The 24,417-nt window shown below is 35.6% G+C and overlaps 6 protein-coding genes across 6 annotated transcripts; 3 read left to right on the top strand and 3 right to left on the bottom strand.

The window, feature by feature from the left end:
- Positions 1 to 1,724: 1,724 nt before the first annotated feature.
- On the bottom strand, positions 1,725 to 3,146 carry PHYBLDRAFT_173672 (hypothetical protein; the record flags this gene model as incomplete). Its single annotated transcript, XM_018437082.1, has 4 exons — positions 1,725 to 2,271; positions 2,338 to 2,509; positions 2,718 to 2,838; positions 2,895 to 3,146. The coding sequence occupies 4 exons, from the start codon at positions 3,144 to 3,146 to the stop codon at positions 1,725 to 1,727; spliced, it is 1,092 nt and encodes a 363-aa protein (XP_018286222.1).
- Positions 3,147 to 7,623: 4,477 nt separating this feature from the next.
- Positions 7,624 to 8,647, bottom strand: PHYBLDRAFT_69253 (hypothetical protein; the record flags this gene model as incomplete). Its single annotated transcript, XM_018442072.1, has 3 exons — positions 7,624 to 7,931; positions 8,421 to 8,441; positions 8,497 to 8,647. 3 exons carry the CDS (start codon positions 8,645 to 8,647, stop codon positions 7,624 to 7,626), a joined length of 480 nt encoding a protein of 159 aa, XP_018286221.1.
- Positions 8,648 to 8,959: 312 nt separating this feature from the next.
- On the top strand, positions 8,960 to 12,515 carry PHYBLDRAFT_79418 (hypothetical protein; the record flags this gene model as incomplete). The annotated part of the gene is made up of 7 exons (XM_018443465.1): positions 8,960 to 9,624; positions 9,727 to 9,899; positions 9,963 to 9,995; positions 10,081 to 10,248; positions 10,344 to 10,626; positions 10,699 to 10,859; positions 10,922 to 12,515. 7 exons carry the CDS (start codon positions 8,960 to 8,962, stop codon positions 12,295 to 12,297), a joined length of 2,859 nt encoding a protein of 952 aa, XP_018286220.1. The 3' UTR covers positions 12,298 to 12,515.
- A 3,391-nt stretch (positions 12,516 to 15,906) lies between these two features.
- Positions 15,907 to 17,922, top strand: PHYBLDRAFT_79417 (hypothetical protein). Its single transcript, XM_018443464.1, has one exon. The coding sequence runs from the start codon at positions 16,030 to 16,032 to the stop codon at positions 17,788 to 17,790; it is 1,761 nt and encodes a 586-aa protein (XP_018286219.1). The 5' UTR covers positions 15,907 to 16,029; the 3' UTR covers positions 17,791 to 17,922.
- Positions 17,923 to 18,586: 664 nt separating this feature from the next.
- Positions 18,587 to 19,441, top strand: PHYBLDRAFT_178261 (hypothetical protein). Its single transcript, XM_018437969.1, has 3 exons — positions 18,587 to 18,646; positions 18,779 to 19,144; positions 19,275 to 19,441. Exons 1-3 carry the CDS (start codon positions 18,595 to 18,597, stop codon positions 19,292 to 19,294), a joined length of 438 nt encoding a protein of 145 aa, XP_018286218.1. The 5' UTR covers positions 18,587 to 18,594; the 3' UTR covers positions 19,295 to 19,441.
- A 1,192-nt stretch (positions 19,442 to 20,633) lies between these two features.
- PHYBLDRAFT_79415 (secreted aspartyl protease) lies at positions 20,634 to 23,034 on the bottom strand. Its single transcript, XM_018443463.1, has 8 exons — positions 22,793 to 23,034; positions 22,678 to 22,699; positions 22,526 to 22,596; positions 22,278 to 22,412; positions 21,986 to 22,073; positions 21,860 to 21,928; positions 21,759 to 21,782; positions 20,634 to 21,674 (listed from the first exon to the last, which is right to left on the bottom strand). Exons 1-8 carry the CDS (start codon positions 22,931 to 22,933, stop codon positions 21,010 to 21,012), a joined length of 1,215 nt encoding a protein of 404 aa, XP_018286217.1. The 5' UTR covers positions 22,934 to 23,034; the 3' UTR covers positions 20,634 to 21,009.
- Positions 23,035 to 24,417: the final 1,383 nt, after the last annotated feature.

Genomic DNA, 24,417 nt, shown 5'->3' with positions numbered 1-24,417 from the left:
TTCATCTTCAAAATATTTCTCTAGAGCCAAAATAGGATAGAGATGTTCTAAACTTGGTAAGTGCTAGATGGTGTTCAAAAATCTGCCATTTCTTTCCAAAATAAGGCAGCTTGTTTCAAATACTCATAGATTTTTTTCTACAGTGATCTACCGGTCTCATAAAAAGTGACTTGCGGCCCAGCATCCAGTAATTCTATCTGGTCCCTAACTATTCAAAGTAGTTTGTATGAGTAAAATCAATTTATTAAAAGACAAATAACTTGATTCATGAACAAAGTAGTTTTTTGTTTAATATATTGGAATTTATAAACGTAATCAAGTAGCAACTATGTTAAAAGGTTCATATTTTACATGCAATATATACAAGATATACAATTTGTAAACGCTGTGTTTGAGAGGCAAAACGTCGTGTCCTAAACGTGACGATAAAATAAATAGAGGGTGTCTTCGAGTCTGAATTGCAACGTTTGTAAATTTTTATTTTACGCGGCGAATTAAATTCCAATATTTGTTTTGCAAATTTCATGGTGGAGGCCATTTAGTGAGCATTTGAAGCCAAAAGTTAGGTAATCCCTGATTTTTTACTTCAAAACAAAATGTATGATAGCCAGTAGCCTATTTTTTATACTTAAGAAAATAAGCCTTGGAAAGTCAAGTTTATTAAGGTCTATTTCCTCTAAATTTCTTAGTATCAATGTTTTCAACTTATAATATTCATAACTGTATCTGAGTTTTATTCTTATCTTTGATTGGGTTTTACAAATAATTATTTTTTAGTCATCTTGAAATTATCATAACTCGACACCCTCTCTAATGTGTTCAAGAAAATTGTTGATGCAATATTTTACTTACTAGAGAACCCATTGAGATGTGATATTTTGCAAGACTGCTAAAAAAGAATTATTAGAGAACCCGTTGGGATGTGATATTTTCAAAGACTGCTAAAAAAGAACTATTAGTGAAATCAAGTTAAAAAGAAAAAACTCAACAACAGTTGATGAAAACATAAGTACTGCGACAAACATAAGAGAGATACATCTTAATAAACTTTGCTTTTCAAGACTTATTCTCTAAAGTAAACATATAGAGATGACTCTTGGCTATCTTATGTTCAGGTTTGAATGTGACAAAACAAGCACAATCTTTTAAGACTTAGTGATGAAATGACCTCCCTCAGTAAAAGTTTATATTTTTTATTGGAAATTAAATCGCCGTGTAAAATAAAAGTGAGTGAAAATTTAGAATTTTCAGTCAACAATGGGTTCTCTAATATGTTAGTTTTCTCATGATCAAGGTTTTAAATTCGATTAAAACCTAATACACACTCTTATACCTCTATATTATATGGATCCAAAGTTTTAAAGAGTCGAATCTTGAATTGATGAAATAGATATATAAAAATGCATAATATAACATATCTGAAGATAGTTTGGCTCGATATGTGTAACGCTATCCGACATTTATGTTTTTTAATTCGCTGGGCATAGGTGTAACTTGTAGGGTAAAGTACTTCCCACGAATGATTTCCATGAAAAAACAGAGCGGAGAGTCATTTAACCCGCGAGTGATAGTTAGCTTATTTTGACGCAAAGAAACAGATTGATAAGATTTATAAAGGTAAAAAAAAAAAGATCGTCTAGCTAATAAAATATAAGAGTAAATGAGTAAATAAACAATAAATTGTCTAGCTAATGAAGTATAAAGAAAAATATAATAAAAAAAGATTATTTTATACTGAGATCAATAGGTTCCTCTTGATCGGAAAGAAAAGAGAGCATGGCATTTCTGCGGTCATGCTTATTAAATTCTTTGAACTTGTTCCAGTAAGTATCAAAGTTGTCGGGAATCTGGTTTCTGACACAGCCCAAAAAGAATAACTCAGGAATAGTTGGCCATTTCCTTGAGACATTGCGGGAAAGGTTTACTGTTGTCCAGTGGTTATTGTTAACATGATTAAAAATCAGAGGTTGTCGTTGTTTTGTTTTGTTGTTGGGAAGGGCGAATGGAAGAAAGGTTGTTGAGGGGGTGTTGGGGTTGTCTGAGTAGACGCAGACTGGTCGTGTATATGTGTCCGCAGCTAGTTGAGCACAGTCGGGTGTGTTAAACCACATACTGGCATCTGAACATGCTGGGATGAAGTTGGTGTTGAAGTTGGTGTTGTTGCAATCGAGTTGAGAACCATGTCGAATAATTCTTTCCAGTTGGCTGGTGTCAGTACCAAAGGTGTTTGGGTATATCTCCTTGTATTTTGGCAAGGCAGAAAGCCTGTCCCTTTTTACAAGAGGGAATTTGTTTTAATCTTTATAGATCAAGTGGGCAAGTACCCGAAAACCACACCACCCATCAGCAGTAGGGTTAAACCCACCCTTAACGTCATCAACTATCTCATGAGAGACAGGAAAATCAGGCTGGAATTTAACCCTCTTGCCAACAGAGGTGCGATGATCATACTGGTAATCTTCTAGAGCGGTGGCAGGTCTTTTAAACCCTATTTCTTTTGTGGCATCGACTAAAAAGCATATTAGTATAAGACGATATTTCTCTTTATGGATTCAATTACACTGTAAAATAAGAAAGTATATTACCTGGGTCGAGAGGCTCTTGTTTTATTTATCTTTTGTTTTATTTTTGGTGGCATCGACTAAAAAACATATTCGTATAAGCCGATATCCCTCCACATAAACTCAATTATACTGTAAAACAAGAACACATCTTACCTGGGTCGAGAGGCTCTTGTTTGCTTTTGTTTTGTTTTTTGTTGTTTTCTGGTTTTTGTGTAGCTGCAGACTTTCCCTCCCCCATTCTAGCTCTCAACCTAACCATTGCCTTAAAGCCAGCCTATTATTTCAAGATACATATTAATAATTTGTTATGCTATATTTTTTTTATCTTACATGACCAGGCGAAACACTGATCTTCCTCCAGTTTGCTCGACCAAAGTCTTTGGGGAGGTACTTTCGACGTGCACTACTTTTCCGTCTGCCAGGGTACTTGATTTTTTCTGGGGTTTGAAAGTTAATCGAAGGGTGCCCAGTTTTGCCTTCGAATTCAGAAGTGACCTTCTTGATTTTATTCAGAAGATTGGCCACTTGCTGGCTGCCCTCACAGGACCGAAACAGTGCCTCGAGTTTAATCACTTCCTCCATCCACACCTCTGGTCTTTCCTCAAGCTGGAAGTTTTCCCGACAAGTGTTTTCCCTTGACTTTACATTACGAGGATCAATAACCCACCTTTTGGGGATATCAGAAATATAGATATCCCTTCCAGTAGGCAAAGAATGGCGACAAGGTAGACCATACTGGAGCTTGTTCATACATTCACAAACAATACTGCTTTCACATTTCAGTCGAACCTCTTGGTCTATTACCAGTAAAGCTCACTTTGAGACCTTCATGAGCAGTCTAGACAAAAGCTTGTTTCGTCCAACAAGAGGGTCAACCGTGGTAGATTCCCTGATCTCCACATTCCGGAAGTCTCTCTCAAGCCTCTCGATATATCTTGAAATATTTTCAAAGGCGAGATCCAGGGAAGCTATTGCAGATATGCCTCTCTTTAAGGTTTGATGAGCACTTTCCACTCTTTGCGATGTTGTGCATCCAAAATGCATTATCTTCTGAGTAAGATAACCTGTCCACTTCTCTTGGCATGTAATCCACCTGTCATGAAAATATACCGAGACTGGCGCTTTCACATTGCCATTTTCTACTTCGGAACCAGCGGATACAGTGTTGAACTTATTCAGAGCCCAGTCAAACTTCTTCTTACTTTTGCTATGGATCATATTGGATATATATCCCGTCAGCTCTTCCTTTTTTTTTACCGAGCCAACTTTTTCCGAAAAAGCCTTTTCCACACTATTCAGCATGTGCCAGTAACAAAGCAGTTTGCTGTTGTTCACAAACACGACATCGAGAGCGTTCATAAGTGCAGCACACTTTTCTGTCACAAAAACTGTGCTAAGAGCCTTGTCTTCAAAAACAAGTGCCTTGAGTTGCTGGAGGAACCAAAGATACGTGCCTTGCTGCTCGTTAGAGACCCAGGCAAAGGCAATGGGAAACGATTTGAGGGTTTCTCCTCCGAGGTTGTGGATACCTTCCACGCAAATCAGTGGCATTGACAAGTTATTGGTAGAATATGTAGCATCTACCACCATAACTTCTGAGAAGCGACGAGCTCTCTCCATCATCTTCTGATTGGTAAAAAACACTCTCTCCAGCGAATTATTCCCGTTTACACCATAATGCACCTGGTAACCTTTTGCTTCCATCATCTTAACAAGTCCAGTACCCGCATTCTGGGCAACATGGGCAGAAACTCGAGCAAAGGCAGCCTTAATATTGTTGATATCGCTAACATACAGCTTATGACCATCGTCTTTTTCGTCTGTGATAGTCCTTTGGATCTCATGAGTCTTGGCCTTTGTCTCAACAAGTTTAGATATCTGCTTGGCGTCTTCGGCAGTAACTCTTGACAATCTGCCTTTCAGAGTCGATTCCAAGCATTTGTCATCAAGAGGATGATTGTGATAGCTCTCCATTTCACTAGAAGCTTTCAAGGGAAGATATCCTTTGATTCCTTTCTTGTAAGATAGCTTTATCATGTAAGGACATCCGGTTTTCGAACTAGGGCGGATTTTTACACGATCGCAGTCTTCAAGTTTATGGGTGTTTCTACAGTGACCACCCCTGGTGCACTTTAAGTAACCCCGAGTTGGTTTACGGTCTTTGGTTGCGAGAGTGAAGTTGTTAGCAAGTGTATACTCATGCATCTTAGAAATCGCCACAGTAATGTTGGCATAGTCATTGGTTGGTGTAGTGGGAAAGTCTTGCTGAATGGGATAGTATTCGTTTCCGTCGATAAGAAATGATTTTTTATTGATAGTATTCATGTTGAAGTGATTTCTATTGAGCGATTGTTAACATCGTTTTTACAAATACTAATTTGTAATGGTAGAAGGAGCACTCTTGTGTCTTCAAAGCAAAACATTATATTATGTAAAAGATGTTTAATTCTTACAAGATGAGCATATAAAAGAAAAGAAGGTTTTATAACAGGCCTTTCACTAATTTCTTCAGGGTATAACTTTTTTTTATTTTTTCGCTTTTAGGTACTCTGTTACTATTGAAGGCCGGACCATAGTCACTTTCCAGGAGTCCGGTACACAATGAAAAGCGGTGTTTAGAATATATATATATATTTAGTACTCTATAGAAACGTCGTGTCCGAGAGGTAAAGCGTCAGGCCTGAATAATAGCTGAACTTTGTTTGTTGATATTTTATTTCTTAGAAAGAACATATTATTTACAAAAAATAATAACAATATAATATATGAACAGCCCTCAGCTTTTGGGGACAAAATAAACGAGCTATTGTGCTTCGATTCTATAGTGTACTTTAAACAAACCCTTGAACTTAAACATTTAGGAGTCAAAACTATACACCTTTGTATATTTTGACAAGCCTTTTATTTAAATTAAAGTAAAAATGTATTGCGATTGGAATTATTGTAAATTATCTTATACATATATATATATATATATATATATATATATATGTTTAGTAAGGCTTCCATGTGCAAGTACTTTTACTCATTCACAAGAAAAATTTAGCTCTCTGTATATGAACCTTACATTTCGGGTAAAGGCAAGTGTATGGCTTATGTTGGTCCTGTTAGCACTGTGGCTCTCTATTTGAGGCTAGATAACAAAATAAAAACCAAAGCCAAAACATAAGCTTATCATGTTATCTAAAAGTTGAGTTATTTACAGAACAAAGTATGCTCGTTTTATTAATAAGCTTCTCAAGCTATTTTGCCAACGTAATTATACAGCTCGCATACTCATAAGTTTGAGACTCGATATCCATAGATTTCAAACCATTTAAAACAGATTAAAAGTGTATCTCTTCAGCCCAGTCGTTAGATATTTTGTTTTGTTTTTCTTTTTTTGGATAATAAGAATAATAATAGTAATAGTAATAATGTGCTTTTAAAATCTATAAATGTATTTTAACTTTTCCTTGTAATAATAATATCTTTAACATTTAATATGCCTATAACGTTATCCATATTATTCCGGTATGATCAATTATTTTTAATAGTAAAATGACTATAATTATCAAAAAGAAAAAAAAAAGTCACCAGAGGTTGATTGAATGGATAGTATACAAAAATAACGTGGGTAATTGGAACTCTTTCTTTTTTCCCTTTTTTTTTTTTAAAAAAAAAAAGAATAAATAAGCACATACAAGTGAGAGAATATACAATGCTGTTATACCAAGGACAAAGCCAAATATTTGATAATGTACCAGCTGCAAGGGAGTACATACTACGCCACGTTAACGTCTTTTCTTTTCCTCTTCTTCTTTTAGTAATACAAAGTGTCATGAGTTTCAACAATGTGTATAAATATTAAGGTTTTGGCTTTGAAGAATTGTTTTAGTGCGTGACAATTGTGAATGTCTTTGGAGCTTAAAAAATATATATAAAAAAAATATACATTCTTTATGGCATGCTATTATATTGTCCAAAGTATACGGAACTGGATATCAGGTGTATTATCAAGGGGAATTCAAGGAATAACAAGCAGTCTGAGAGCTATCAGTAAACTCAGAAATTAAAAAGAAAGAAAGGATTGTTTGTGCAGTACTCACAGACATTTGATGATGTCTTTTTCTTTTGTTGTTGTTATTTCTGTTAACACACACACTATATATATATTAACACAGGATATCATTGGATTCTGGTAAAAGATCGCTAAAGAACAATGGATAAGTACTTGTGATTCAAACCAAAGCAAGAATGACAATAGAGTTATTATTCTCTGTGACTAGAGTTGGATCTTGTACACTGATCCAAGGCTAGTATTTTTTGGCAGATATATGGCTGAATTTACTATATGATAAGTAAGATCACTGGATATTACCTTTTGAATACAGGATTATAATTTATTTTTTTACGCTTAGCTTCCTCTTCTCCTCTTCTTGTCATACTTGTGATAGTGCATTGATACAGATAAATATAAACATAAACAAGATTTGTTGTTGTGAGATACAAAGATTCCTTTGGCCATTTGAGAAACGTAATTCCTATAGATTCTTGCGATGTTTGAAAAATAACTATAATTGTTGCTAAGCAACATCATAAAGATATCAAAAGAAGTATGTGTTCACTAAACTCTTGTGGGTTTAGCATGCATTATATTTAACTGTAGCCAAATCTACAAAAACCCTTTTCTTTTGTAATTCTTTTTATATATAATATTTATATTTATACTTTTTTTAGTCCCGAGAAAAAAAAAGCTAAAGTTGTTATTTTTAACAGCCAAAACTGGTGTAGTTAAAATAGATTATCGAATCAAGACAGGCTTTAGTGTTGTGAAACACTACTCCAGTAGTCGTTAGTTCTAGGTTCAAAAAGTCCCATTCCTGAAACACAGGAAATGCGGTGAGGTTGTCACTCTGTCCTACTTTTCAACAGCACACAATCCATGAGAATAAATAGAATTAAACTCTATAAATCAAAATCCCATTGGTCAATCGATCCCTTTCTTTTTTTTTCTCTCTCTCTTTCTTTCAAAAAGAAGAGCTGTCTATTACTTTTTATATATAAAAATTTATATTTATTACTTAAACAGACCGTCAAACGAATAAACGTCTTGCTTAATATCATTTAACTTTTCTAAGAAACAAAATGATAGCCATAGTAGATTCCTTAATTCGACATAATATCCCTGATTGTCATTAAAGATTCTCTCCTTTTCTATCATATAGTTTTGCCTATCAAGGAAAAACGCAATATTCGTAGAACTGTATGCTCGTAGCCCATCTTGTCGTGTTACCCGAGCCGCGCTCATTGAATTCCATGAGCTATTTCCATATACATCAGCCTCTCCACCACTAAAATATATATATATCTTTACTAGTGTATTACCTGTCGCATCAAAATACAGATTAATAAAATAAAATATGTTGGAATTCATACTTGATGACTTGCAGACAAATCATGATACTCTCAAGTACTGACAATTGGAGTTTTATATGCTTGGAATTATAAGAATGATACTATGGTTATACTGTGTCTGATTATTTCAGTTTTACGCTCAAATATCTCTAATGGTTCTTTTATAATTGTTTTAATAACACTGCGATTGTTTCTTTTTTTTTCTTTAACTAAAAAAATATATAGACAGGAGTTAATGACGGATTTTCCTATTCGAGTACTACTTGAATATGGCTGTACTCGATTTTTATAATAATCACTCTCCTATTTCAACCTATACTTGACAGAATATATATATATATACATAGAAGAAGAAAACTTTAACCCTGGAATTGATTTACTAGAGCTCGATTCTTTTTTTTTGCAGACAAGCCATTACCGAGACTGGAAAAGAATAACCAAACGAACTTTTGATCTTACTTCCAAATAGATCAACGTATTCTATAAAAATCAAAAATTCAAAAAAAAAATATTGTTTTTCTAAGCCTTATAGTACCGGTCTTTGTAGGACAAACTTCTTCTTTTTTCTTGCATGGAAAGGCCCAATTTTCTTGGCTCAAAATAGTGACATTTTGAGTATGGAATACTAGACACCAGCCCTTGGTTACGCCCGAGTTTCTTGGGACTTGTATCTCATTTCGGCACATACAGCTGATTCAAAATAATAATAATAATAATAATAATAATGAGAGACCTAGACTTTGGACCATCGTAACTATGTCACAATAATTCACCAATATACTTCCAAAAAAAAATAGTTGACTTTTGTGTCTTTCCTCAATCGGCTGTATCACCAATATCTTGCTCTTTCTTTGATTAGACCATCCTGTCACATAGCCCCCTTTCGATTCATTCATAAGCCTTTCATACAATTTTTTTTTCATTTCTTCTTCTTCTTTACCATTCTCTCTTCTTTCTTTCTTTCCTTTTCCTTTTCCTTTTCTTTATATATTTCTATTATGCCATCTGCTAAAATGAGACTGGCATATTCAGTAATATCAGTCCTATTTATATGGCTCTCGTTTTTTGATCATGTCAAAGCATCATATGCTGTTCCAGCAAGTTACTACAGTGGAATATCACCCCGCGCAAATCTAGCGTACTTTGTACGCAACAATAAACTATACAACTATGGAGGCCAAGTCCCCACAAACTATACTTCAGACATCTTCACCTCTCTGTCACTGTCACAGTCAGACGATCCGAACATAAAAGGAACGATGGAACTTGAAACTGTCCCTCAAGCACTGCCTGGCTCTAAGAATTCTTTCTCACGGGCAACACTCTTACCTGACGGAAATAGAGCCATTGTCTTTACTGGAAGTGATGATGCACAGCTAGAGTACAACGAAACAATATATTCCTACATCTACAATTTCAACAGCCCCAATGCATCCTGGGTTAGATTTCCAGCTCCATCAAACGCTACTGGACCAATGCTACGCACTGATTTCTCGGCAACATTGGCTCCAAACGGAAAGATTTATATTTATGGAGGAACTACATTAATTTTAGATGCTAGCTATAATGATATATGGTCTTTTGAGCCTTCCACTGGCGTCTACACTGACCTTACCACTCCCGACGCACGATATGTCTTTGGGCATTCGGCCATTGCCCTCCCGTAAGTCAAATATTCACAAATACTAAATTATTTCTATCTACGTATACGTAAACTAATAATTACACAACCAAAATTTTAATTTTATTTTTGTTGTTGCTACAGAGATGGAAGAATTGTATTTCTTTTTGGTGGAGTATCTGAAACGAACATTTCAGAGACTATCGCAGTATCATCTAAAGATATCACAATATTCGATACCAAAACTAATTCATGGTCAAACATCACGGCTACTGGTCCACCTATCAGTGATCGAATTGCTGCTAGTGCAATACTCGGTGAGTTTCCCTTTAGGTTAACTCATGTATCAACATTTAAGACTTACTCTATACAATTAATAGCTGCCGATAAGAAGTCAATCATCGTATATGCAGGTAAGGTCACAGTCATATCTATATATCTATCTATAGATCTTGTATCATAAAAAGCACACCGCTAATAAACTTTTGATGTATTTAGGAAATAACGGCAAAAATCTTTTGACTGTTCAATCTTATAATGATGTTCTTGTTTTGGATACAACTACATGGATCTGGACTATACCTGAAGTTGCTGGCCCAGCTTCTATTCGCCGCAGTCGTGGATCGATTGGGCTTGTGAGTGACAACGTTGTAATAATGGCTTATGGTAAGACTTACTATCCCAACTGTCAGAGACTGCGATATGAATCAGTCTATCACGTTACTAAAACTATGTACATATTTAATCTAAAATGATTATAGGAGGAGAACTGAACGATTTTAGTAGTAATATTGATGTACTCAGATTCAATAGTCAGACCATGACCGATTTTGTCTGGGTGGCTAATAAGGCACAGTACAACGATCCAAGCATAAAAGACGGCGAAGAAAATGTCTTTACCGGGTTGAGCGGAGGAGCTATTGCAGGAATTGTCATTGGTGTTCTCGTGTTTGTTATCGTTGTTCTGATGATTGTCTTCAAACTATGGAGGCCTGTACTATCTTTCATTTCCTATATACACAGTGATATTGTCTGGAGACCTCGGTAAGAATCGCAGTCATATAAATTTATTTACATATATTTTGTGCCTAACACTGTATACGTCATGGCATATAGATCAGGAGAGCCTCTTTGGACAGAAACATGCCGTCTCGTCTGTCGCTTTATTATCTTGCTGATATTCTTTGCCTTCTTTTCTTTCACGATCTGGCAAGTAGTCCGGAGTCCAATTTCAACAATTACCATTCGTACCGCAGCTGCTGCTGTACAAACACCAGGTAAATTACTTGATACACACGAAAAGTATGGATCTTTTGTGTAATTAACATGTTTATATTAGATATTCGTATATGCTTTGAAGGTTGGAATAACGCAGAAGGTGCCTATGCAGCCGACGAAAATGGCGTAGCAGTTCGATGCAACACTGACACCGGAGATGTCTGTAATGATTACGTGACTCTTCTCGATATGTCAATTTCTGAGCCTCGATTCTCGGATAGTATTGGCAACGTAACTTGTTTTCTATATGCGCCCCCTGACAGCTTCAGGCTAGTCAAAACACTCGATGGATCTACAAACGGAACCCAATTGACCTTTTCACTGTTTGGCGACGGAACTGTTCAGGGTGCTATCCATGCCAATATATACCCTCCAGGAATGGATCCCAACGTAGCAACCTATAATATCAACACTACAAATGTTGCACAGCTCTATTCACCGGCCGACCTGGCAGAGTGGCAGAGGGCTGACATGGATGACAAGAAGGCTGAAAATGTATATGATATAGAGCCATCTACATATTCGACCATAGGATACAATCTCCAGAATCACCGATACCTCCAAAATAATGGCTGGAACAACGTAGGCTTTTTGCCAGTATTGAACGATACACCCGAGATTACTACCATATACCGCTCTGGTGTCCACAACCTAGCATTCACAACCCAAACGCCTTCTATGATTGGTCGTATTGTAGTGTTTCCAAATGACTTTGATGAAGTGGTACTTAAGGAACAAAAGGTCTACAGCTTACTTAACGCTCTTGGCTTTGTTGGTGGTGTCTTCAGTCTTCTGATCGCTGTCCAAGCATGGCTCTTTGGCTTCCGTCCAAACTCTCCCTGGGGTGTAATCCACCGATGGTCTGTTGGCTCAATGAAACAGTCGATCAAGAGAAGACTTCGTACTCAGTTCAGTTCTCTGCACACTCCCATTCCTCTCATCAACCCTGTCCATCGCCGATTCTCAACCTTCAACCTTCCAAATTACCATAATCCAAATGACGATCCACTATACCTTGACCAGGATGAATTAGACCAAGACTACCGGTTAGGAAGGATGGAAGAGCGTATGCAGTTGATGGAGTTGTTGTTTAAGTCATACTACATCAACGATGAAATCTTTAAAGAACTCGATTTGGCAATCAAGCAAGAAGATAATAATATCAGTATTCCGAGTAAAAACGATTTGACCCCCACCGACTCCGACCGTATGCCGATGGCCATGCGAAACAGACGGCCCTCTTCTCCAATAATGCCCGAAGAATTCCAGGCACAAGGACCACAATCATCGCTGTCGTCATCTGTCCAGCCACATCATAGTCGCCCTCCGATTAGTAACGCTTTTACTGATGGATCGACTGGTACAGGATTAACACCGGGATCCCAGCAGAGATTACTGGGTACAAATAATAATAATAATAATGATCAGAGACTTTAAAGTGCTAGATTTGGAAGTACATATCGTTGTCTAAAAAATTAGAAGTAAAAGTTGTTGGTTTTAATTAATAACTTGGCACTGTTAATACACACACACACACGTATATATGATATATATATATATATATATATATATATACATATTAATTATTAATTAATGATTAAATAAATAAGTAAATTATAGTTTTTAAAGTATATATATAATTTATAATATAATATGATGTCTTTAGAAAACCTTTCTTTATAAAAAATAAATAAAATAAAAAAATGTTGCCCTTTGATCCTAAAAGCAAGTCTTGTTTTTTAATTTCCTTTAATTTTTTATCTATTAATAAATATCATAAATTTCTTTTTCACTATTATTATACAGCAGGATACCTTCTCTTCTTCTTTCTTTACGGACAGTTAAAATAAGTATATACTTTCTATAATTAACGATATCTTGTTTATCAACTAGTTGTTTGCCATCAAGCCAATGTATTTTCATACAATTTCCTCTTTAAAGCAAATGCCTGCAGAAAAAGAAGAAAAAAAAACAAGGAACTACTGGGATAATTATAATACTTGTACCTAAATCAAACAGACCATTTGGTCTTAAGACCATATTTACCGCTGACTTGAATATATAACTAATGCTTATATCATATGAACCGTACCATGTTCATAACCCTAATATTTTTTTTTTTTCAAAAGGTTACTTTTTTTTAATGAAAGAGGCAAAGTCATTGTCATGGCATAGATTAGTGGCCCTATAACACAGCTCTTGACTTCATGTATGAAAGCATATTAGTTCTATGTACCTCTTTTTTTGTATTCCTCCTGAGTTTAATTCCATTGAGAAGTTTTCTTATCAAAAGTAAAGTTAAGGCAAAGAAAATCACTATAGAAATAATTAATTAAAAGTGTAAACCAGAAATTAAACAATTTGTATGTTGTACAGAGAAATTTTAACAAGAGAGAAAGTAAAAGAAGATTATAGGTTGATAAGATAGATATCGACATTTACTATCTTGACAAATTTCACCAAAATTTATTTATTTTCTAGCTTAACCGAAACACCTCTGTTTTTTATTTATTTATTTATTTTGGTTATCACGGGTAAGCAGCCCATATATTGAAAAGATTCAATAAGCAATTTATAATCGAATGACATTCAATCAAACATAATTAAAGGTACCCAATAAGATAAAATAAAGCTAATCGGCAATAATGAGAGGGGAGGACAAAATGATATCTCTTTATTTTTTGTACCAAATGACCAGTATATCAATAGTCATTATTATTATTATTATTATTATTATTATTATTATTATAGTTAAATACACCCATTGGTATTAACAACATATTCTTTGTATTATTTGTAAAGTACCTTTCAAATTGTAGATAGTAGAAGGAGTCAATGCGATCTTTTTATTAAAAAAAAAAAAAAAACATAAACTCTACGGACTTTACTGTGTTTCAATTACCCAAACTTTTGCCTTTTTTTTTTTATCTAGCACATTTTCAAAGCAATTCTTGCTAGATTGTTCATAATATATATATATGTTAATTTCAACCACAATGACTTTAGTGTAGGAATTTGTTCTGGAAAATAATATAATGTATATAATCCTTCTTCCTCCAAATATCACCAAGTTATTGGAGCTAGCAACATAGACACACATTATAGAATATCTTGTATGTCGCAATTGAGTATAAGTAAAATTGAGTCAAGGGTATGTTTAGTGGGATATAGTGTACCAATCCAAAAAGTAAATTCGTGCTTCGTACAAGGACATATACTGCATTTAATTTAGGCTCTATACAAGATAAAAATCCATCTGTAATAAACGCTGTTTTTAATAAATTGTTGGTTTTAATGGAATATATAACCTCAGATAGAATTATCAGATCAAGACTCTTGTAAGTGATTCTCTTGTTAGAGATATTAGATCGACTACTTTGAAGAAGAATTAAAAATGATATTTATGTAGAGTAGGAGTGATAAGAGCCATTATATATATGTGTGTGTGTTTGTTAAATACTATGAAGGAAGAACAAAGAAAGGTTACCAACACAATTTATATAAAGTCTCAAGTGCCTTGATTTTACTCGGAGCCATTTATCCCGACGTTGGTCTTAAAATTCTTTCCATTTTTAGCAATCCTGAGATTGCTACAAGTTTGCCCCTCTTCTCTATTGCTGGGAGAGAGGAACACGCTGACAGGGCTCATTTTACGTTTTGGTGATCCAACAAGACTTCTTGATCCAAAGACATTGACTTTGATAAGATCATGCTTGTAGAGATTATTGGCATGTACTAAAGCAGCCTCGCTGCTGAGATTAATTATTCTATCTCGTCGGATATAACATAAATATATATGACGACTTTTTGGAACTTTCAAAGTTTATTGCTTGACTGTTGGTGGTATCAAAGAAGAACTGTATATAGTTGAGGATACAGGAATTGATTCAGAGGTTCTTTCTTTGCTGGTACTATAGAGTAATTGTTCTGAAATTTTACTTTTTGAATACAATTTAAGCTAATTCCACACCCTCCATCGTTGTTTGGAACATGACAGGCCAGTCAAATGTCAATACGCCTTCCGTGGATGACATTCTCATCATTGACTAATTGGATTCTTTGCGTGGACTTTGATACTGTCTCGTCTTCCTTGATCATCAGAAAAGCAGCTTTTTAACATTGTAGCATTCCGCAAAAGACACAGATGCAAAACTTCTATGATTGATGATGAGCCCAATTGAGATGTCTTTTTCGCTACTCCATCATCATATAAAATAGTTAACAATTCAATAGGCTCTAGATAATTAAGAACAATTCCAAGAGGGTATACGCTAAATGAAAGGGCTGCTTATATCATAATATGAGTGATATTGAGTACAGCGACTCGTTACTTATATATATGGGGAGGGTAAGTATTTTTTTCCACCCACAAAAGCATATAAGATGTTTTTTTTTAAATAAGCGTCAATTGGCACTTAAAGGGACACTGTAAATATTGAATGGAATGATTTTTAACCCATATCAAGCTTTCTTTCTTCTTCGTCTTCTTCTTCTTTAAAACCACGCACACGCACACACACACACACACACACACATATATATATATATATATTTGAAATGCCTGTAAAATTGCTGCATACATATATAGAAAAAATAAAACTAATAAATTAATAAATAAATAAATATAAATCAATCAATATTCCTTGTGCTTGTTGGGAGACTAGCCATGTGCTACAACCACAAGAAATACGTCCAAAGAAGTACTCACTCCTTACTCCTTACCAACAAGCTTTTCCACATGGCGACTTTAGTTCGCCGCCATCTACATATACATTGCACATACATATAGATATAGATATACATATTGGTATGTTTAAAGGAATGGAAAACGTCATTAAAAAGCTTGGATCGACCCTGACTATTATATAAAAATAAAATAAAAACTTAAGAACGATTCCCATGGCAATTATTGTTTTTTAGTGTGCCGCTTCAACTCTTCAACATAATTTCAACTTGTCCTAAGTTCCTCTCTCTCTCTCTCTCTTTCTCTCTCTCTCTACATATATATATATTTGATTCTTTAATTTTGCACTTTCCTTTTTTTTTGTCTTCCTTTTTTGTTCTCATACTACTCTCATTCTATAGCAATAGTAATAATAATAACAATTCACATACCCACACATATCTATCACATCTGTACATAGTAAACATTTGTATCGCATTTAATTCATGGAGCCCATTGATACCAGTCCAATAGACTCGCCAAGACCACAGAGCAAAAGATGGGTTAAACGACCTACGTCTACAAAACCACGCAAGGTTGACCTTGAACTCCAGCGTATCAAAAGCCTGGCGGTTGTCTCGGTGCTCAACAAAGCCTTTCATCAAGAGGGCCAAGAAAGCCCATCTCCACCGCCAATAGCCCGTCAACAATCATCCTCTAGTATTGATAAGATGGAGTTCAGGATGTTACGGAGCCAAAGCAGTACTACCAGCCTACGTCTCGAAGATCCTCCACGTTCCAGGCCACGTTCACAGACCTTGAATTTCACAAGAAAACTAAAGCAGGAAGAGCTGGATAGGATAGAAGCCGACCTCCTTGAGATGTTTGCGATTGTATTACGGGAAGCCGAGGCTCATGCGATGTGCAAGTCAAGCAATAAAAAGGACCAACCACCACCATCATCACCATCACCATCATCACCATTATCATCAATATCAACAATATCAACAGCAGAGAACGAGCTAGCGGAGCGGTATCGAGTTTTGGAAAATCTCTATTCAGCATCAACCGAACGCCTGGAGATCGCAAGCAAACAACAGGCTTCCCAGGAAAGACAACAGGTGCAACGTGATCAAACCACCCAAAGGACACTGACCGCATGTCTTGAACAGAAGGAGTTAGAATCAGTAAAGGTGCGAACCCTGTCGGAGCTTGTGTTGAAGCAGGAACAGCTCATCCGACAACTCGAGTCTAATCTTGACACTATGCGACTCGAGAATGCCCAGCTCCAGCTTGTTGCAGGTGAAGATGGCCTCCGACGTCTAGAAGAAGCTCGTGCGTCGATGGCAGAATTGGCTCTGGGTGTTGATGGCCTTTCATTGGCTACCCAGGACCACACAGACCAGTTGGCCAATCTACAGGCCGCTCTTGGCACGAGCCAAGAGAGAACTGAATGTGATCTAAAGCGCTCCGAGATCTTGAGCCAAGAGTGTGGTGCCCAGCGGCACGATCTTGACGACAAACTCATCTCTCTGATGCGACAGCTTGCTGACCGGGACCAGCTTATCAAGAATTACCAGACCCGGGCTTTCATAGAGAATAGCAATAGCTGGCCACCCCGCCGCAACAGTGCACCTCACTTTGTGCGAGCTCAGAAACGAGAACAAGATCGTCGAATTTCTCTGGTCCCAACCGAAAAGGAAGATCTCGAAGACGACGATGGTTGCACAATACAGACCGAGCAATCTTCGTATTCATCAATCAGTCTTTCGGGCTCGGGCATCCCTCGTCCCCCTGATGGCCCGATTCAGCAGGGCAGACGACGCAGCAGTGCCCAGGATAACAACAGGCGGTCGTATATCGCACGATGGGCCGGAGGTGGCAGTGTCAATGGCTCGATGATACCCCCTCCAGCACCTCCACCGACTGACCCTCTTCCGCCAATTCCCGCCGAGACTATTACGGTCAGCCGTTCGGTGCTCCCACGTCCAGTATCAGTTGATAATTATGCCCGCGATGAGCCTATAGACACCTATCGAGAGTTTACAGAACAGCTTCAGGCACGGTTCGGTATCTCAAAGGAAATTGACGAATTGCGGGTCTGGCAGTCCAGTGACCTCGAGGCCCTCCAGAAGCAGGTCTCGTCCAGGTGGAAGGACGATCCAGAAAGCAGAATTAATGATCCACGAAGACACAGCACGATGACTATTAGCAGCAAAGAGAGTCCTGCCTTCTGGAGGGGTATGAAGAAGAAGTTGGGTGTATAATTATTATTATATATATATTTCTTCTTCGTCGTCTTTATATCCTTGTTGTATTCTGCTGCAGGCCAGCTTCTTTTCCTCCTCTTCCCCACTTCCTTAAACCTTTTATATACCTTTCAGAATCCGTGTCCTTTGTTTGCTTGTTTGTTTGTTTATTTGTTTGTGTGTTTGTTTATTTTTAATTCTTTGATTTTTGGTTTGTTTTGTTGAGAGTACAATTGTTTTATTTATTCATTTAACTTTTATAAAACGAATACAACTTCTTGTCTTAATTTAATTCAATTCAATTTAATTTAATTTAATTTGATTTGATTTGATCTTTGGCGCTCTTTATTTTATATGTCTGTGTGTGTGATTTAGCGTGGTTTGTAAATCAAAAAGAAAATCCAACCTCGAAGAGATGATAGAATAAAAAAAAAAAAAAGAAATCCAAGTGAACAAGCGAGTGAGCGAGTGAGTGAGTGGCTTGGAGAAGCGAATTTGGCTTTGAATCGCCGCAATCGTGTACCGCGTTTTCGAGTGGCCGGCCTGCTTCATCAAGGCCTCCTCTTTCACCGTATCGGTAAGCAGCGACACCCCCCCCAGAAAAAAAAAAGAAAACACACATACACAAAAAATGCACACTTCAATCCATCCAACATCCATCCTCAATCCAATCTACAATCTACAATCTACAATTATGCCGTCTTTTTTTTTTCATATGGATACCATTAAAAATCCAACCAAAAAACACACACACACACACACACAATCATAACAATAACGAAATAAAGTCTGACCCAATACCATCACTCCGACAGAACCACCATGCTTATTTCCAAGGAAAACAGAAAGACCATCTACGAGGCTCTTTTCAAGGGTAAATCAAAGCAAAGAAAATGAAAAAAAAGATAAAGAATATAGGAATTGTTGAAACGAAATGCTTAATTTGGATTATTGATTATTGATTCTTTAAAAATTAAAAAAAAAAACCAAATTGTACATTTATTAGACGGTGCTTTGGTTGCTGCCAAGGACTTCAACGCTCCTAAGCACTCCGAGCTTGAGGTTCCCAACCTTGAGGTCATCAAGGCTATGCAGTCCTTGACCTCCAAGGGTCTTGTCAAGACCCAGTTCTCGTGGCAGTTCTACTACTACACTCTCACTGATGAGGGTATCAACTACCTCCGCGAGTACCTCCACTTGCCCCAGGAGATCGTCCCCGCCACCATGAAGAAGGCTGCCCGCCCCGCTGCTCCCCGTCGTGCTTTCGGTGAGGGTCGTGAGGGTCCCCGTGGTCCCCGTGGTGACCGTGATGATTACAGACGCAAGGAAGGAGCCTCTGGTGACTTTAAGCCCGAATTCCGTGGTGGTATGGGTAAGTTTTACGAGTAATTAAAGAATTATGACAGAGATTATTCTTGTATGAAAAAATAATAATAATAAAAACTTTCTTTTAAAAAATAATAATGATAATAATGATAATAATAATGTTGATAATAATGTAGGCCGTGGTCGTCGCGAGTAAAACAGCAACAACAGCAACATCATCAAGAAGAAGAAGAAGAAGAAGAAGAAAATCAAAATAAATACGATAATTACAAAAAGCATATAATATAATTAAACGGCTTTCTTTTTTTTTTCTTTTTTTTGGAAATGCTCTTGTTTGACCATCAAAAGTGAAATGAAGTTAAATGATGTGATGTGTAATGAAGTTAATTGAAGGAAAATGGTAATGAGTTTGGTGCATATTGATTCATAAAATAATCTTGTTAAAAGAAATATAAATTTGACGTTTGTAGAGAGAGAGAGAGATTGAGTAATTGATACTATTTTACTCTATTCAGATTAGAAGAATTGTTTTAAATTATCAGATTTTTTATTTTATATAATTTATGCGGTTTTTGTCCTAAAAAAAAAAGCTGTCAAGTGCGTCAAGTACATTTTATTTTGTTACTAGAAAAAAAAAAAAGGTACAAAAATATATATTATATGTATTGTCTTTTGGTTCCCTTCTTATAACTATATTATAAAAATAGCTGCTAAGCACAAACAAGAAAGAAAGAGATATTCTTTGATTTCGGTTGAATCTAGATTCTTATTTTGTGTAAACTTTAGTTCTCTTACAAGTACAATCACTATATATATATATATTTTACATATATTTCTTTTAAGAGCGAGAGTTTCACACACACACACACACACACAAGAAATCATAAATAGCCAAGAGAAAAAGAAAGAACTGGTATCACAGCTACATACTGGCATGAATCTTATCCAATTTACATTTTTATCTATATCTATATCCTGTCCAAAAATTTGTTTTTTTTTTCTTTCTTTTATTTAGGGCTTAGGGTTTAGACAGCAGATCTTTAATCACAAAGAGAGAATGAGAGAAAAGGCTTGGTAATAATAGCTTTTTTTTTTATTTTATTTTTTTTGCTCTGTATGGGTTACTGTAAACAAGTAAATATATTTATCTTAAAGTTTCATGTCCTTTTTGTAGGGGCCAGAAGAGTCTGTTTTATATATTTAACTTGTAGGGTTATACAATGCTAAAGAGGATTTCATAATGGCAATCGGAATAAACCAAGAGAGGCGGAGACGAGATATACACACACACACAACACACACACACAGATCTCTTTCTTTCTTTCTCACTTTGGGAGGGGGGGTTATTTCTTCACTTATTCCGTGGATAAACCAATATATATATATATATATATAAAATAGAAATAAAATAAAAAACTATGATGACTGCTTATCTATCTATCTATCTATTGATTGGTATAATCCCTTTTTATATGTATACATGGGAATGAGGTCACTTTTTTTTTTCTTTCTCTTGGAAATGTAGTCTGACGAAGTGGAGTTGTCCCACCCTTGTGAGAGTATAATTATTTTTATTTATTCGTATATAAATTTATATATGTGTTTAAAATAGATGAACAAAAAAAAAGGGGGGGTTGGTAGATACAATACACTTTCTTCAAAAATAACCATGACAACACTTGATTTAGTGTACATCTTATATGTGTATAAAAAAATAGAAAAAGGAAAAGCAGAAAATGTATTGTATTGTATTGTATTGATTAAACAAAAAACAAAAGAGAGTATATATGTATTATATATATATATAAAAGAGTGCAGGGCAGTATTGGTGTGCTGGTGTAGTTTGTGTAGGTGTGGGTGTTATTTTAGGGATTTGAAGAAAAGAAGTAGTAATAATAATATATATATTTTTTAAGAGCTCTTCTTGGTCTCGACAATGGTTGCAGAATTGGGGCTGATGTCAGGAATTGCCAGACCGACCTGTCTCTTTTGATAGTCAAAGTTTGCATAGAAGTTGCTGAGGAATGCCTCGCCAAGTCCCCAGTCGGCACCACCTTGGTTGGAACGAATGAGGGTTGAGCAGACACCGTCCTGGGATTTATGTGTCCATGAGTCCAGAGGTACTGTGATGTCAGCCCCGTCAAAGCTGAAGGTCAGGCCAGAGAGACTAGATACGGTAGCGCAGTCAATGGTGTATGCACCGCTGGATTCCTGGTACTCAGCACCCAACGCAGCATGGAGGGCAGCGACATCAGATGAAGGACCACTAATAAAGAGACTACTGGAATCGATCTTTGCTAGAGTCTTGGGCTTGAACTTGAGGTCGAATGTGTTTCCAATCTTAAGGCAACTGACTTCCAACTTCCAGTAACGAGAATCACCGAAATCGCAGGTCGGGAGATCCAAAAATACCATCTTGCCGGTATACAGATTTTGTTTGATGCCACCAAAAATAAACAGGGCGTAGTCATCATTCCATCTCTTTTTGGATCCACTGCTTCTTTTCACAACTCGGCCGTTTGGAATATTAGAAGCAAAGCCATTAAGACGTTTCTTGAGAGAAGATTGGGTTTGGTCTATTAAACAAAAAAAAAAAAAGTCAATATACATGAAAATCTTGACCAAAAAGAAAAAAAGAAAAAACAACAACAAGAGCTTACTATAGGCGGAAGGAGCATCGGATTCTGTAGATTGATACAAAGAAAGAAAGAAAGAATTTAGAGTTTTGAATTATAATAGAACAAAGAACAGAAGAACTTACGTGGCTTTCCAAAGGTATTCCAGTCAATTCCTCCGTCATCATTGTAACCACCAAGGCCGATGTAACCACCTATCAATCGATGAGATTGTGTTAGTTTACATTTCAAAGCAGCAGTATGCTACTTACTGTAGATGTCAGTTCCAATGTTCGAGACACTGTAGGCAGACCCAATGTCGAAATCTTTGAAAGGGACACCAGCAATGGCGAGAGTATCCTGATTATTTTATAAAAAGAATTTTTTTTAAGGAGAAAATAAAAAAAAAAATAAGGACTTGATGAGTTTATTACGCCTCTTTGTATGTCTGTCTGTCTTTTTTTTTTTTTTTTTTTTTAAATTTTGTGTGCAAAAATTAAAATATATAAAGAAGAAGAAAAAAGAGGGGCTGGATTTTGATGTTCTTGGTTATTGGGGATTTACCTGGTACAGCTCAATATCTACGCATTTTCCATCATTGTATTTTACAGAGTGTTTCTGGTGGAGGTCTAGTGAGCTGCTAGATGAGCTGGGATCGTAAACCGGGCGGTCGTAAGAGGTACATTCGGTGCTGTGACACTAAAACACCATGAAAAAGAAAAAAATTTATTTATATTTAGGGTTTTTGACATCTCTCTCTCTAGGTTTGTTATCTTTGTAGCCCTGTATATAAAAGAGAACATTCTTGGTACCTTTGAGGAAGGGACCCAGGTGAGTGGCGAACTGTAGTCAAACAAGACCGTGAATTCCTTGGGAGGGGTTCCTGTTATAAAAAAAAAAAAAAGTATTAGGTTCACTAACTAATCAACAATGATTTATTGGGATCATATTTGAGGAAACATACCGATCTCTAGAGTACCGGCAAACTAATGATTATAGGGAATAATCGATTGATTGATTGTGAGTGAGTGAGTTTTTGTTGTTATTGCATTAAAGATCAAGGTGTCCAAATATCTTACCAAACCATTATCAGAGAGCAAGGATTGGGTGTGGATAGAGTCGCCTCTCTTGTTCCACTTTCTCTTGACAGAGAAGCTAATGGAATCAGCACATGCAACAGAGGCAATGGCAGCAGAGATGATAAGGGCTTTAAGATGCATATTTCTTTAGAATATTAAATGAGTTATGGTAGTTGGGATAAGTAAAAAAGAAAGCAAAGCAAGGATGAAGGGATGAGAAATATATGAAAAATAAAATAAAATAATAAAAGCAAGCAAAAATAAAAATGTGGTCTTTATAGGATAATTTCAACCGATGTGTAACATCGTTAAGACGTCCAAAATTTCGGATGGCCTTGAATGGGGCCGACATATTCTATTTTTATGTCTTTCGTACATCTTTCCTTTTCTATACAAAAGGCTTCGATTAGATCTATTTTGGCATAACTGGTCCACTTGAAGTATAAACCTTTTTTTATATAAAAATAAATATAAAAATATCATAGTTTGCTCAAAAAGGTTTCTTTTTTTTTTTTTTTTTTTTTTTGATACAATTACCATGTAAAAAATAATAATAATATATATATTTTAAAGAAGAAGAAGAAGAAGGAAAAGAGGCTTCGCGTACAACGTATCCAAAGTATAAAGTATAAAGTACAAACTACCGGCATTCTGTTTAACATGGTCTTCTGAGTAATTTATTATTTATCTTTTACCTTGACAAAAAAAAACAACTCAGCACATTACAGTAGATTTCTTTTTAAAAATAAATTTGAACCTCTTGGTGATATTGGGCTACCTACCAACAAGCTCAATTATGACCAATCAGTAACAGAAAACAAGAGACAGAGAGAATGTGTGTGTGTGGACGTTTGTGACTATCCAAATGTAGCACCTCAGCCCTGCGTGTATTTATATATCCATATACTTTAAAGAATATCAAAAGCAAGTAAGGTTTATTATTATTATTATTGGTTATATAAATATAAATATATATACACATTTTGATAGACAAAACATATTTCTATATACGTAGCACTTAATTTGTGTAGATTGGATGATATATGCTCTGTAAACAATTTTACATTTATAGAAATAGTGCTTTATTTTTCTACTTTATATCTTGTTATTGTTATTGTTATTGCTATTGTTGTTGGCTTATTTTTTTTTTGATTATCACTATTATCACTTATCATTATTTGATTATTGTTTTTTGGTTCATATCTCGACTTTTTCAAAGAAAAAGTTTGTATTAAAAAAAATAATAAAAACAGTGTTACATGGTTGGAGAGAATAAGAAGACAGAAGTATAGAGTGTGTGAAGGGGGATTGTAGGAATAGATCAATATGACCTGGGATGGCTATAGAAAGACAAGGCAATTTAGATAGTAAGTGTTTGGATTAGTTATCCCAAAAAGAAGAAGAAGAAGAAGAAAGGTCAATAGCAAAGTTAAACAAGACGATATTAAAAAAGAAAAAAAAAAGGAAAAATAAGGTAAAGTAAGAGTAAAATAAAGAAAATATTTCTCCATCTAATTTTTCTTCTTCTTTTTGGGGAGTTTTTTTTTTTTTTTTTTTTTTTTTTATATATATATATAAGAAAAAGTATTATTATTATTATTATTATTATTATTATTATTATTATT

This window comes from Phycomyces blakesleeanus, assembly GCF_001638985.1.
Source record: "Phycomyces blakesleeanus NRRL 1555(-) unplaced genomic scaffold PHYBLscaffold_26, whole genome shotgun sequence".
In the NCBI taxonomy this organism is placed as follows: Eukaryota; Fungi; Mucoromycota; class Mucoromycetes; order Mucorales; family Phycomycetaceae; genus Phycomyces; species Phycomyces blakesleeanus.
The sequence above is the reverse complement of the archived record's forward strand: the minus strand, read 5'-3'. Positions and strand labels throughout refer to the sequence as shown.

Excerpts from the sequence above, each read along its gene's own strand:
- PHYBLDRAFT_79417 (XM_018443464.1), top strand. The coding sequence starts at position 16,030 with ATGGAGCCCATTGATACCAGTCCAATAGACTCGCCAAGACCACAGAGC.
- PHYBLDRAFT_178261 (XM_018437969.1), top strand. The coding sequence starts at position 18,595 with ATGCTTATTTCCAAGGAAAACAGAAAGACCATCTACGAGGCTCTTTTC. Across the intron at positions 18,647-18,778 it reads CTACGAGGCTCTTTTCAAGG|ACGGTGCTTTGGTTGCTGCC; the intron begins GTAAATCAAAGC and ends TACATTTATTAG. Across the intron at positions 19,145-19,274 it reads CGAATTCCGTGGTGGTATGG|GCCGTGGTCGTCGCGAGTAA; the intron begins GTAAGTTTTACG and ends ATAATAATGTAG.
- PHYBLDRAFT_79415 (XM_018443463.1), bottom strand. The coding sequence starts at position 22,933 with ATGCATCTTAAAGCCCTTATCATCTCTGCTGCCATTGCCTCTGTTGCA. Across the intron at positions 22,074-22,277 it reads TAGATATTGAGCTGTACCAG|GATACTCTCGCCATTGCTGG; the intron begins GTAAATCCCCAA and ends TAAAATAATCAG. Across the intron at positions 21,675-21,758 it reads CGATGCTCCTTCCGCCTATA|ACCAAACCCAATCTTCTCTC; the intron begins GTAAGCTCTTGT and ends TTTGTTTAATAG.